Here is a 14,001-nt window from a genome sequence, read left to right on the forward strand (position 1 = left end):
TGACCGTCTGAGGCAGTCCGAACAACGCCGAGCAGAATGGCTCGCTAAGGGTCTCTGCTTCTACTGTGGAGAGGGCACACACCTGCTACGTTCCTGTCCAGAGAGGCCGGGAAACTCCAAAGCCTAGGGTTGGTAGGAGAGGCCACCCTAGGTGCTGGGACTCTCTCAGACCCGGTTACGTGGACTGTTCAAGTGACAATGGGAGAGACGCGGTTCACGGCCGAGGCGTACCTCGATTCCGGGGCAGCAGGCAATTTCATCCAGCAGGCCACGGTGGACAAGTACTTGGTGCCGGTTACTTCACACGACAAACCCCTTGTGATTGCCTCTGTAGATGGGAGACCCCTCTCTGACACCATCTCGTGGATCACCAAGCCAGTAGAGCTACGTATCGGTGCCCTGCACACCGAGAACATCACTCTCTACGTCCTCCCACACATGTCTCATCAAATCCTGCTGGGACTCCCCTGGTTACGGACACACGAACCGTCGGTCAGCTGCCGTACTGGTGAAATTACCCGATGGGGCTCCTCTTGCCACGAGAACTGCCTGAAGTCTATACAGCCCATCCGACAACCTCCGGTTCCGGAGTCCCTACCAGGACTGCCTTCGGCCTATTGGTCCTTCGCGGACGCCTTTGATAAGAAGGAGTCAGAGGTACTGCCGCCACATCGTCCTTACGACTGTGCCATCGACCTACTCCCGGGAACTACACCACCTCGAGGATGGATATATCCTTTGTCCCCTGCTGAAACAAGGGCCATGTCTGCCTACATCACTGAGAACCTGGCAAGGGGATTCATCCGGAGATCCTCCTCTCCTGCTGGAGCAGGCTTCTTCTTCATTAAGGAGAAAGAGGGCGACCTGCGCCCATGCATTGACTACCGGGGATTGAACCAAATCACCGTAAAAAATAAATACCCCCTGCCACTCATTCCCGAATTGTTTGATTGGCTTAGAGGAGCTCGTGTGTTTACCAAGTTGGATCTTTGGGGTGCCTACAACCTGGTCCGCATCCGCTCTGGGGACGAATGGAAGACCGCATTCAATACTCGCGATGGGCACTACGAGTATTGTGTGATGCGCTTCGGCCTGTGTAACGCACCAGCAGTCTTTCAAGAATTGGTGAACGAGGTGTTCCGGGACCTTCTCTACGTCTGTGTGGTGGTTTATCTGGATGACATCCTGGTCTTCTCTCCGGACCTCCAGACCCACAGAGAGAACGTGCAGCTGGTACTACAAAGGCTGAGAGAGAATCGTCTGTACGCCAAGTACGAGAAGTGTGTCTTCGAGCAGTCTTCTCTTCCCTTCCTGGGTTACGTGATCTCCGATACCGGTCTGCAGATGGACCCAGAGAAGGTCTCTTCCATTCTCAAATGGCCCCCTCCTTCCGGACTGAAGGCAATCCAACGGTTCCTTGGATTTGCGAACTATTACCGCCAGTTCATCCCTCACTTCTCTGCCCTGACTGCGTCTCTCTCCGCCTTGACCAAGAAGGGGGCTAATCCAAAGGACTGGTCACCTGCGGCTGATGCCGCGTTTGGCTCCCTGAAACAGGCCTTTGCTTCCTCTCCGGTGCTCCACCGTCCTGAGTTAAACCGACAGTTCACCTTGGAGGTGGATGCCTCCTCCTCGGGAGCCGGAGCAGTGCTCATGCAGAAGTCCTCCTCCGGGAAGATGGTTACTTGCGGTTTCTACTCCAAGAGCTTCTCAGCGCCTGAACGCAACTACACCATCGGTGACTGAGAGCTATTAGCAGTCAAACTGGCTCTGGAGGAATGGCGCTACCTTCTGGAGGGAGCAGTGTACCCGTGATCATTTACACGGACCACAAGAACCTGGAATACCTGCGGTCTGCTCAGCGATTGAACCCACGACAAGCCAGGTGGTCCTTGTTCTTTGCCAGGTTCGATTTTCAGCTCCATTTTTGGCCCGCGGATAAGAATGTGCGAGCAGATGCCTTGTCCAGGTCATTCGTACGCATGGAACAGGAGGAGGAGATATCCCAGCCCATCATCTGCCCAAGTAAAATCATTCCGGTGGCCCCTGTCACTCTGGCCCAGATACCGCCCGGGAAGACCTATGTCTCTGAGACTGACAGACAAAAAGTGTTGCATTGGGGCCATGCCTCGAAAATAGCCGGCCATGCTGGTCAGAAGAGAACATGGAGTACAATAGTACGTCACTACTGGTGGCCATCCCTTCGCACAGACGTCGCGTCTTTTGTCTCAGCCTGCTCCTCTTGTGCCCGGAACAAGACGCCCAAACACCTGCCATATGGTCGCCTTCTGCCACTGCCAATCCCCTCCGTTCCGTGGCAACACATTGCGATGGACATTATTACAGACTTGCCCTTGTCCGCCGGACACACAGTCATATGGGTCGTGGTGGATCGGTTCTCCAAAATGGCTCATTTCGTCCCTATGGCTGGACTGCCCTCTGCCCAGGAACTCGCTGACGCCTACATACAGCACATCTTCCGGTTGCATGGCTTTCCATCACACATTGTGTCCGACAGAGGAACTCAGTTTACCTCCCGCTTCTGGAGGGCCCTCTGCAAACATATGGGAGTGGCTCTGGACTTTTCTTCAGCCTACCATCCTCAGTCGAATGGCCAAGTGGAACGAGTCAATCAGATCCTGACCTCCTTCTTGCGTCACTACGTTAATACCCATCACGACAACTGGTCCACGCTTCTTCCTTGGGCTGAATTCTCCCATAACCACCACGTCAGTGAGTCCTCCTCCAGCTCTCCCTTCCATGTAGATTACGGACTTCAGCCTTCCGTTCCATTACCTGTTACTTCTTCCTCGGATGTCCCTGCTGCTGATGCTGTAGCCCGTGACTTTACTACAATTTGGGATTCTGTCAAGACGTCCCTTGAACGAGCTTCCCTGCGGATGAAGAGACTTGCAGACAAGAGGCGTCTGGACCCTCCGTGTTTCTCTCCTGGAGATCTGGTCTGGCTGGCTTCCAAATACGTCCGATTGAAGCTACCATCATACAAGCTGGGTCCTCGCTACATCGGACCGTTTAAAAAGTCAGCAGCAAAATAAATGAGGTCTCCTAAAAGTTGCAGCTCCCGGCCACGATGGGTAACCCAACTCCTTCCACGTCTCCCTGCTCAAGCCGGTTGTCCTTGGTCCCTTCTCCGCTGCTGCCAGTTCTGCTCCTCCTCCTATTGCTGATGATGACATCTATGCGGTAAGGGATATCGTGGCCATGAAGACCGTACGGGACCGACAGTTCTTCCTGGTGGACTGGGCGGGGTATGGTCCTGAGGATAGGTCTTGGGAACCCCGTGAGAATGTGGGTACTCCTCTGATACGTGCCTTCCTGTCCCGGTTGCGGGGAGGGGGGGCATGGGGGAGGGGGTACTGTCACGCTCCCCGACACCCCTGCCATGCTCCCTGGCTTCCCCTGCCATGCTCCCCGGCTCCTCTGCCATGCTCCCCGGCTCCCCTGCCTTGCTTACCGGCTCCCCTGCCACGCTTCCCCGCTCTCAGGTCGCGCTCCGCCGCTCCCGTGCCAGGCTTCCCGGCCCCCCCGCTCCACAGCCTTCGTGCCCCATCGCCTGCGGTCCCCAGGCAGCCCGGTCCACGCTCCCGGCGCCCATCGGCAGCGCTGAGCCAGCCCAGCACTCCTGCCTCCTGTGCACCATTCCCTGCTCTGGCTTCTGGCACCCGGGCCTCACGCATGCGCATTAGGGCGCGCGGTCATTGACCCTCTTTTAAAGGTCCAGTGTCCTCCAACAGGAAATTAAAGACTCAGGTACAGGGTATATAGGGGGATCCTTTCCAAGTGGGCGGGGCCTGTTCTTCGTGTTTGCTAAGCTAGGAGTCAGGTCTCCCTGTGTCTTGTGCCATACTTACCTATCTCTCTTGTAGAGTCGCTCCTGTCACGCCAACCGGTCCTGACGATTCCCGAACCCTGAACGGTGACTGTCTGTAATCCCGTCAGTCCCTACCATCTCCGATCCCCGGATCCGTGTGGTGACCCTCCTCCTCGCTCCGCTGGTTCTGGACTCTGCCTAAACATCATCTCGGCCTCCCAACCTGAGCTCCGTCACCCGGACTACCTTCAGAGACTCCGTAGTCCCAGGGACTTCTTCACTCCACTCCTCTGAACGGACTGTCCTTCTACCCGTAGTGCTCCGGCTACCGGGCACCTTGCCCTCGGTGAGGTGTTCAGCCCAGTGGATCCACCTCCTGGGCCTACCCGTCCACCTGGTCCTAACAAAGATCTATTATTTTTTATATAATTGCTGTAATGGTAATAACCCGGGTGCAGTTTTCCACTAAACCATTAGCTGTCACCAGAACACAAAAAGACAGGGGCAGCCGGGTTAATACAATGGGAGAAGCAGAGTCAAGTGAAGAGTAGTGAAACAAGCCAGGAGTCGGTACACAGAGAGGTAACGTCAGTACAAGGGGAAACAGTGAGCAGGTTGGGGTCGATACACAGGAGAACAGCTAAGTACACAGGGACGGGCAGAGATGGAGTCAGAGAACTAGCCGGAGTCGGTACACGGGAGGTCACGTCAAAACAGGAGAGAAGGCGGAGGTGGAGTCAGAGGGTTAGCCGAGGTCAAGGTATCGGGCACACATGTCAGTAGAAAGGAATTAGGAGGGGAATGGAAGGTAGTGGGGCAGATCTGGTAGGGCACAAACGAGAACCATAGACAAGCACTTGCCTAGCAGGAAGGTCAAGGGGAAGCAGCCCAGATAAAGCAGAGCAGAACCAGAAACGAGGCCCAAAGAAAGGCCCCTCCCCAACTATCAAGAAACAACCGGAACCCAGAGAAAAGATATAGGGACCAGCAGGGCTCTGCAGGAAAGCGATATCACAGAGCATAATCATACTGTGTACAATTCTGATCACCAATATATAAGAAGGACATAGCTGAACTGGAGAGGGTGCAGAGAAGAGCCACCAAGATTATTAGAGGAATGGGTGGGCTGCAATACCAAGACAGGTTATTAAACTTGGGGTTATTTAGTCTGGAAAAACGAAGGCTTAGGGGGGATCTAATCACAATGTATAAATATATGAGGGGACAGTACAGAGACCTTTCCAAAGATCTTTTTACACCTAGGCCTGCGACTGGAACACGGGGGCATCCGCTACGTCTTGAGGAAAGAAGGTTTAATCATAATCACAGACGAGGATTCTTTACTGTACGAGCAGTGAGACTGTGGAACTCTCTGCCGCATGATGTTGTAATGAGTGATTCACTACTAACATTTAAGCAGAGCCTGGATGCCTTTCTTGAAAAATTTAATATTACCAGTTATGTATATTAGATTTTATGACAGGGTATTGATCCAGGGAACTAGTCTGATTGCCGGATGTGGAGTCAGGAAGGAAATTTTTTCCCCATTGGAACTTCTTTGCCACATTGGGGTTTTTTTGCCTTCCTCTGGATCAACATGTTAGGCTACGGGTTGAACTAGATGGACTTAGGCAGGCTTTGCACACTACGACATCGCAGCCCGATGCTGCGATGCCGAGTGCGATAGTGCCCGCCCCCGTCGCAGCAGCGATATGTGGTGATAGCTGGCGTAGCGAAAGTTATCGCTACGCCAGCTTCACACACACACTCACCTGCCGTGCGACGTCCCTGTGGCCGGCGACCCGCCTCCTTGTTAAGGGGGCGGGTCGTGCGGCGTCACTGCGACGTCACACGGCAGGCGGCCAATCAGAGCGGAGGGGCGGAGATGAGCAGGATGTAAACATCCTGCCCACCTCCTTCCTTCCGCATATCCTACGGAAGCCGCAGTGAGGCCGGTAGGAGACGTTCCTCGCTCCTGCGACTTCACACACAGCGATGTGTGCTGCCACAGGAGCGAGGAACAACATCGGACCGTCGCGTCAGCGTAATCATGGATTACGCCGACGCTGCACCGATGATACGATTACGACGCTTTTGCGCTCGTTAATCGTATCATCCAGCCTTTACACACTGCGATGTCGCATGCGATGCCGGAAGTGCGTCATTTTCAATTTGACCCCACCGACATCGCACCTGCGATGTCGCAGTGTGCAAAGTGCCCCTTAGAGTCTCCCTTCAACCTTAAAAACTATTATACTATTATTATACTATTATCATGACAATTGCATTGTACAAATATTATTGCTATCATTTCCATTGGGGCTCACAATCTAAATTTCCTATCAGTTCATTTTTGGGTAAACTCACACAAACACAAGGAGAGCATTCCAACTCTTTGCAGTTATTGTCCTTGGTAGGATTTGTACCCTAGGACCCCAGTGCTGTAAAGTAACAGTACTAACCACTGAGCCACCATGCTGCCCTAGATTAGCAAGTAAGATTAACAAATATTGTCAGCCACAACTGGGCTCATCCATGGACCTCTTGGACCAAGTTGACCTCATTGTCAAGCCAAAAAGCCTTTACTTATGGTCGGGTCCGGCGGATCAGCGGCAGGTTGACAAAGAAGTCCGGATCCGATCCGGAATCTGGGCCCATATATGTTAATGGGGAAGAGAGAGAGAGAGAGACAGAGATAGACAGAGATGGAGAGAGAGAGAGAGATTGGGCCCTAAGATCTTCAGGAAATTCATTCTTTTATAGGAAAAATATACAACAAAGGCTAAAATGAAGATTAGTTTTCTGTATATTCAGAGGATTACCTAAAAGGTTTGTACAGTATAAGAAAAAAAATTATGCTTTCTTCCAAAACAGCGCCACACTTGTCTACAGGTTGTGTGTGGTATTACAGCTCAGCTCTGTTCAATGTTTTAATCAATATATAGTCTTTTTTCTAACATCTGCAGCAGATCGGTTAAGATCTAATTCTTGGGAACTCAACTTATCGGGACCACCCCCCCCCCTACGGCATGCTGTACAACAACCATGAGCATGAGTGTAGAATGAACAGTGCGCAAGCTCAGCAAAAAGTCTACAAGCCCATATGTGGCTATCTGCTCACATTCGTGCAGGACCTTAACCATATATTAATGAAATATAACAATAGGCACCCTTAAATAGAATTGAGCTGAAATTCCAAACGCAGCCTTGTTTTATCTAGAAATATGAGCATGCCCTTTAACTTTAGATTCCATAGATTCATTTGTTATGACATCTTCTTACCTCTAGATACGTCAGCTGAGGCTTCTTTAAATTCAGCATATGTAAATTCCCAATCAGGGGCCAATGTCTAGGTCCAGGAGGAAAAACTGCATTGTTGCTCTTATTCCAACTCTTCAGAGCATTAAGAATATATAAAAGAGTTAAAACCAACACTAAAAAAGTAGCAAGAGATATCTCTAAACCCATTTCTGCGACCAGAGCTGATGCAAATGTGTGAACCTGGCAGAAGAGCGAAGGGCTCCCTCCTGTCTGACTCTCGCGTCCCACCTATCTCTCAGTGACATATTACACCGAAAGACTGTAAGCAGCAGGCGGAGAAAGACTGCAAGACTGTAGAAACAATAGGAAGATCAAGGTGTATTAGAGGACAACCAATTCAGTGTCTCCTTGCAGGGATTCTCCTCTTTATTTTAACCCCTTACCCCCAAGCCTGTTTTCTCCTTCCTGACCACGCCAAATTTTACAATTCTGACCAGCGTCACTTTATGTGGCAATAACTCTAGAACACCTCAACAGATCCCAGTGATTCTGGATCAAATTGTACTTTATGAAAGTGGAAAATTTAGGATAAATTTTTGTGATAATTTGTAAAATATCAAAAAATTGGCAAAATTGTTAAAAAAAAAATTGCCATTTTGAAAGTTATTATCTTTATGCCCTTAAAGGCAATCTGTCACCTGTAAAAATACAATTAACTTGTAGATATGGGGTTAATCTGCAGATTTATAGGAATTGAATCCTGCCCAGCACCTGCACATTGAACCCCGCTGCAGGGAGGAAATAAGGTTTAATCCTCCTGGAAGCATTCGGGTTTCATTCACTGGAGCGACACCGGTGCAGATTTAGTCAATTGTTTGAATCCAAAATTGGCTGGTATCAATATCGGATGCCATGCTGCATTTGCAGAGCCCCTGATAAAGCCTAAGTACTGGAAACCTCCCAGAGGTAACTCCATTTTGAAAACTACCGTATTTTTCGGACTATAAGACGCACCGGACCATAAGATGCACCCTGGTTTTAGAGGAGGAAAATAGGAAAATAAAATTTTAAGCAAAAAATGTGGTCATGACACATTGTTATGGGGCGAGGATCTGCTGCAGACACTCCTATGGGGGTAATGTCCCAAAATTCTCTACTAAGGTACCACATGCTGGTAATGTTCTATCCTGCCTTGTATATGATCCCCATTCTTGTATATATGTCCACCATCCTGGTATGTGCCCACATCCAGGTACTGTATATACCCCCATCCAGGTATATGCCCACATCCTGATATGTGCCCCCATCCTGCTATATACCCCCATCCTGGTATATGGCCCACATCCTGCTATATACCCCCATCCAAGACAGGAGGACATCGCGATGTTGCAGGTAACGGTGACCAGTGAGTATACTTATTCACTGCCCCCCGTGCTGATGATGATGCGCGGGGGGCAGTGAATACAGCCACACATGATCACTCCAGGCTGTAGTTACCAGGGATGATCACACGGGCTGGCTGTTAATTATGCGCGCATCCCCCACGCATCATCCTGCTTACCTGACAGCGCCGGCTTCAGCTCGGAGAGATGATGGGCGGGAGGATGCAGTGTATATGAAAAGAGGCTAATAAGCGGGCTCACGTAGTCACGGTAGGTGCTGCTACAGCCTGCTCATGCCGCCTATGACCCGCTCCACCGTAGCACCCTCATTCCCCGTAGCATATATTCCCACTATAAGACGCACCCCCCACATTTGGGGGAAAGAAAGTGTGTCTTATAGTCTGAGGTATACCCCTCAAAGAATTTAACTAAATGTTTGGTGAGCACCTTGAACCCCCAGATGCTTCACATTATAAATTTGAGCCAGTTTAACAAAAATGTTTTTTTAGCCCTACATTTTTTTATTCTCATAAGCGTAACAGAAAAAAATGCACCATACAATTTGGTTTGCCATTAGTTCTGAGTATGCTGAAATCCCCCATGTGGTGGAAAATTACTGCTTGGGCACATGGCAGGGCACGGAACGGAAGAAGCACTATTTGACTTTTGGAATGCAAAATAGTTTAGAATAGTTATTATCATACCAAGTCCGATGGCCCAGCTGTCCATTTCAACACTTATCTCATACTAAACACAACTTATAACAACATTTCTTACAACAGTTTAACTCTTCTTTTTGACATATTTACTTGCGGTCACCAGGTCTGCAGCTTCCTGGCTTAGAGCAGTCCATGTACCCCTGTACACTGTAGCTCAGACCCAGTGTTTATGTCCCCTGGTCGCAGGACACTGTTTGTTGCGCTGACTAGGGCAGATTCTCGGTCTGATGCACACTCTGGTGCAGCTTCAGGGGAGCCTTTCACTTCTACGCCGCGCTCCAGATTCCTCCGGTAGCTGCTCGCCATGGGCGCGTTCTGAGTCCTTCTGCGCAGTTCTTCCATGCTCTGTTATTTCCTGGGAAGGTGGGACTTTGGTAAGTTTTGGTTTCCCTCTGTAATTGAGGAGGCTGGGCCTGGCTTTTCGCGCCGTCTGGAAACCTAGCCCACTAAGCGCGGACGTACCCCACCCTCTTGATGGCACATGGCGCCGGTTCTTTCTCATTGGCCACCAAGGCATAGTTTCTTTTTGTTCAGTTTGTCAAGGCTCACAGTACCTGTGGTTGCGGGCACGAAATCCTATTCATGACCGCAGTTTTTGGTCGGCGGCTACGCATTACCATACCGCCGTGCTTCTGTGACACTGGCGGTGTCGATAAAGATGAAGATGAGGATGATGGGAGTAGTTGTTTATGACACCACCTGTGGCCAATATTTGCCACCGCTGCGGAGGGTCTCTCTCTTCTGGAGTGGATGGTAATGCAGCTCGGATATTGCAGCTCTCTACAGGCAGAGCTAGGCCTGAGGGAAGATGTTGGGAGTAGTAGTCGCCAATGGTGGAGGGGAGCGAGGTTGAGAGCGCCGGCAGTAATGGGACGACACAGAGGGTGCAGTTCAAATTCTTTACTCACTGGAAGCACACCATCATTAGAGCATTGAGCTATGCTGTGATGGGCTTCAGCCGATCCCAGATACTTCAAAGGTCGAAGCCGGTGTTTCATTCTGTGCATCACCTTTCGATGGTTTCCCTCCACCCCAGCTACTGGGCCGTGGAACGAGTCATGGGTGCCTTCTGCACTTCCTGTGACCCCTGGGATCCCCCTTATTTCCTAAGAACCCGGGTCGAGCTTCCAGCTCCAGACAATGGGTCCCTAACTATCTGTGTCCGTGCTTGCTTATCTTCTCCTGAGTTCGACCTGGTGCTTCCTGCGCCTGGAGCTAACTGATTACTGTGAGAGATCGCACCTAACTCCCCTGTTGGTGCCCTCCCTCCCAGGTTCCTGATCTAGTGGGCAAGAGGTCCCATACCTTGTGATGGCCACCCCAGCATCTACCCTAGCTCAGTCCCAGTGAAAGAGCTCCCGTGTTATGTGTTGGTTGAGTGTGTTGTTGGTTGTTTACCGGTAACGACCTCCTCCGTATCCGAGATGAATACTGCACCTCGGATGAGGTGCAGTACCCTGTGGCGCCTGAAGCCGCAGGGGCTCCACATATACATCTCACAAGGTGCACACCTGGTTGCATTTTCCTTGGAACACATATTAAATGGGGATAAACAATAGAGATAATAGAAAAAAATAAATAAAATAAATGAGGATTCCACATGTGGTGTGTTTTTTTTTTTTTTCAATGTCTTGGCATTGACTACACTCGTGGATTTTGTGAAGTGGGCGCTATAATACTAAGACATACATTGCAACAGTGTGCAGTACGATGTCTGAGGCCAACTTAGCTGTAGAAGCCTTTTGTCAAGTTAAGAACACCGAGAAAGAGGGATAAAAATAATTTTCCAAGGATTGAAAAAACTATCAACAAAATCAAAAAAACTACCTATTCTTGAATTATTCTCGTTGTGGTCTGTTTAATTTACCTAATCTAACAACAGAAAATGGTGCCCATGTGACGCCCTGGCAAAACCAGGTAGTCACAGATGACTGTACCCCCCACCAAGGGGTACAGGAATCGCCTCCTCCTTGGGAATTAACACTACATCTCACACATAGGAACATCAGCCACATAGCCTAGTTGCCCCCCTATGACAGCCAGGACACACCAGTGGGCGGGGCCAGGTGGATGGGAACGCCCACCTAGGGGTCTAGAGGTGACAAGGGGTGGGAACCAGTCAGTTTCAGTCCAAGTTCAGTTTTAGTTCAGTGGAGGTCTGAGTTGGAGTCGGAGTTGGAGGAGAGCAGACAGAGTTAAACAGTGAGGAGTCTGCAATGTGGTCAGGGTTCGAGCCCTTGGACCACAGGAGAACCGACTAGGTGACAGACAGCAGTGTAGAGCCACAGGCAACAGAGATCCGGTCTCGGGAAACCTGGAGTGGACCGAGGCAGGGTTGTAGCTCGCCGGTACCGACAATGGGAATCCGGTCCTGAGGCCGTGCACAGGCGGGGTACCTAGACCCCAGGACGAGACAAGCTTCAGGCCCCTTGTTAATTAACCATTGGGACAAGGTACTAGTCCTTGTTTCTGAAGAGAGAAGCCCATATAGAGCAAACCGACAGCCCAACATGGGGGACAGGGTGTCCGCCAAGAACACATTGAATCCCATGGGTCAGAGTTTGTGGGCAACGGCTCCGTCTGTGTACAAAGCTGCAGGGGAGCGGATTTCTCCCGTTCCAAGTGGGTTTAATCAACACACAGCAAGACACAAGTGCAGGAGGAAGGGTCCCTATTTTGCTAACCCATGTTCGGGACCAGCATACCTCTCCAATGGCAACCGGCATCCGGCCTTGGTTTACAGTACAGACTCTGTGTGGATTATTCCTAATCGTGAGTACACCGGTGTTGTCCGGTCCAACCTGCCGACAGCGCCCCAGCCCTGCTCCCAACCTACACCTGGGCCCTGGGACTACACCTCCCCCTTCCCGTGGAGGGGATACCACCTTGCTGCCCAACACCATCGGTCCCAGACACTGGCTACAAGAGGCAGTGGCAGTGCCACCATCCCATACCCGCAACCCACGGGTGGAATCATAGACAGAGACTAACTCCCCTGTAAATACCCCCCTTTTTCACTGTTGCGAGGGTGGGCAGTTGCATGAGCCCCGGGTCCGGTCGCAAATTCGAGCCCAAGACACGATCCCAGCGCCCTCGAGCAGCCCCTTTGCCGAAGCAGAGGCAGCACCCATCCGCGACACCCACCCCAACTCCTATTAGGTGTTATATTTCACCTCCTTAATGCTCTTGATCAAAATGCACAGTTATTGCATAGCATGGAAAGATGGCGTTGGTGCTGCAGAACGATCCAGTTGGAATAGTAGAAGCAGATGTTGAAGAATGGAAATTGGAGGAGCAAATCTGGATCTACAGGAACCAATGAAGAAAAAACAAAAAAGCCAGCACTAAATGTGCACTTCAGCACTAAAAATTCCAACTGTACATATTATAAATGTGAGATTTTTGGCAAAAAATTGCAATTTCTTGAGCTACCCCGCAACGTCACGGGAAATCTCTTTGGGGCAGTCGTACGCTAAAATATTTTTATAAAATGTGCCAACTGCCTCACATATGAATAGTAGAACTGCTCTTAGCAGCACTCACTTGGTCTTTTTGAATCCCGTACCCATGACTGAATCATGGCTGTGGGCGGGACAGGTCCAAGCAAATGCTGCATGAAGTAAATAGCCTGTGGACAGGGCCTGATAACTGAATGTGCACAGTCACCAATTGCCAAAATCTAGACAGATGGAATACATCCCAAATTGGGGTGCATAGCAACCAATGAAGTAGAGAACAATTCAGGGCAGTTTTTGAAGTAGAATTGGAAAGAGACATTGTGGAATTGACTCACACAAAGAAGCTGAGAAACAAGAGTTGAGTGACATGCAAGGTTCTTGTCATGTCTCTCTCATGGCGCCGCTCGTGCAGAGCCACTGTATGTGTTTCTTTTCCTCCTGTCGGTTCCCTCTGAGGATTAGGTCATGTGGGAGGAGCTTATTATTTCCAGCCTCATTCCGGGAGTTACGTTGGTTTTTATTGGAGTTGTTCCTCTCTGAACGCTGCCAGTAATAGTTCCTGCTCTGCAGTGTGCTTTTCCTGGTTCCCAAGAGTTTCTGATCTTGTCCTGCTTCCAAGTATCCGCTCTCCCCATGTCCTTTGTTCCATCCAGTTTAGTCTTTCTTCACTGTCTCTGAACCCCCTCTTCCCCTGACCTCTGTTCCATCCAGTCTTATCTATCTTCCCCTATCTCCGTACCCGCTCTCCGCTTGTAATCTCTTCTCTGCTCCCTCCTCCATACTTACTTGTCTGCTCAGCTTCTGACTCCGGTGTGTACTCTGACTTCGGCTTTTCTTCCCTCTGGCTCTTGATGTGACCTCCTGGCTTTCCGACCCTCTGATCTCACCCGTCTCCGGCCTTCCTTGCTCCTCTGTACAGACATGACTTCCCGGCACCGACCCTAGGCTTACTGACTACTCTCTTGCATCCCCACATTGGTGCTAGTGAACCCTAGTAGGCTTGTGTGGCGCCCCAGGACCTGGTCGCCACAACAGCATTGCCCTCCCAAAGGGTTAATGCTGAGCCTGGAGGTAATTGGGAGGTCCGTTGGCCAGCAAGTTTAACATCCAACGCAGTTCTCCCTCCGGCCAGCAGGGGGAGCTCTGAACCTGGGATTCCAGGGAGGATCCCCTTAAGTCTGATCTGGGGAAGGAAGTAGTGGTCAGTCTGTAGAGAGCAGTAGAAGAGAACAGACGCAGAGTGAGCTGTCCTGTGAATCTGGGGCCTGGAGCTAGAGTAGCTTGGCCCAGAGAAGCAGGAGTAGCTGAGAGGCAGCGGAGAGACTCGGACATCGGAGTCTGTGGCCACC

General features: G+C 50.6%; 1 protein-coding gene across 1 annotated transcript in view; it reads right to left on the minus strand.

Annotated features, from left to right (window-relative positions):
• The window catches only part of LOC142297019 (cytochrome P450 2K4-like), a 267,299-nt gene extending 259,950 nt beyond the window's left edge, over window positions 1-7,349 (minus strand). Inside the window, exon 1 of the mRNA XM_075341229.1 lies at window positions 7,115-7,349. Within this exon, the coding sequence (XP_075197344.1) occupies window positions 7,115-7,300 (186 nt within the window). The 5' untranslated portion in view covers window positions 7,301-7,349. The remainder of the gene's footprint in view (window positions 1-7,114) is intronic.
• Between the last annotated feature and the right edge of the window lie 6,652 nt (window positions 7,350-14,001).

The sequence above is a fragment of the Anomaloglossus baeobatrachus genome, chromosome 3 (genome assembly GCF_048569485.1).
Source record: "Anomaloglossus baeobatrachus isolate aAnoBae1 chromosome 3, aAnoBae1.hap1, whole genome shotgun sequence".
Taxonomy (NCBI): Eukaryota; Metazoa; Chordata; class Amphibia; order Anura; family Aromobatidae; genus Anomaloglossus; species Anomaloglossus baeobatrachus.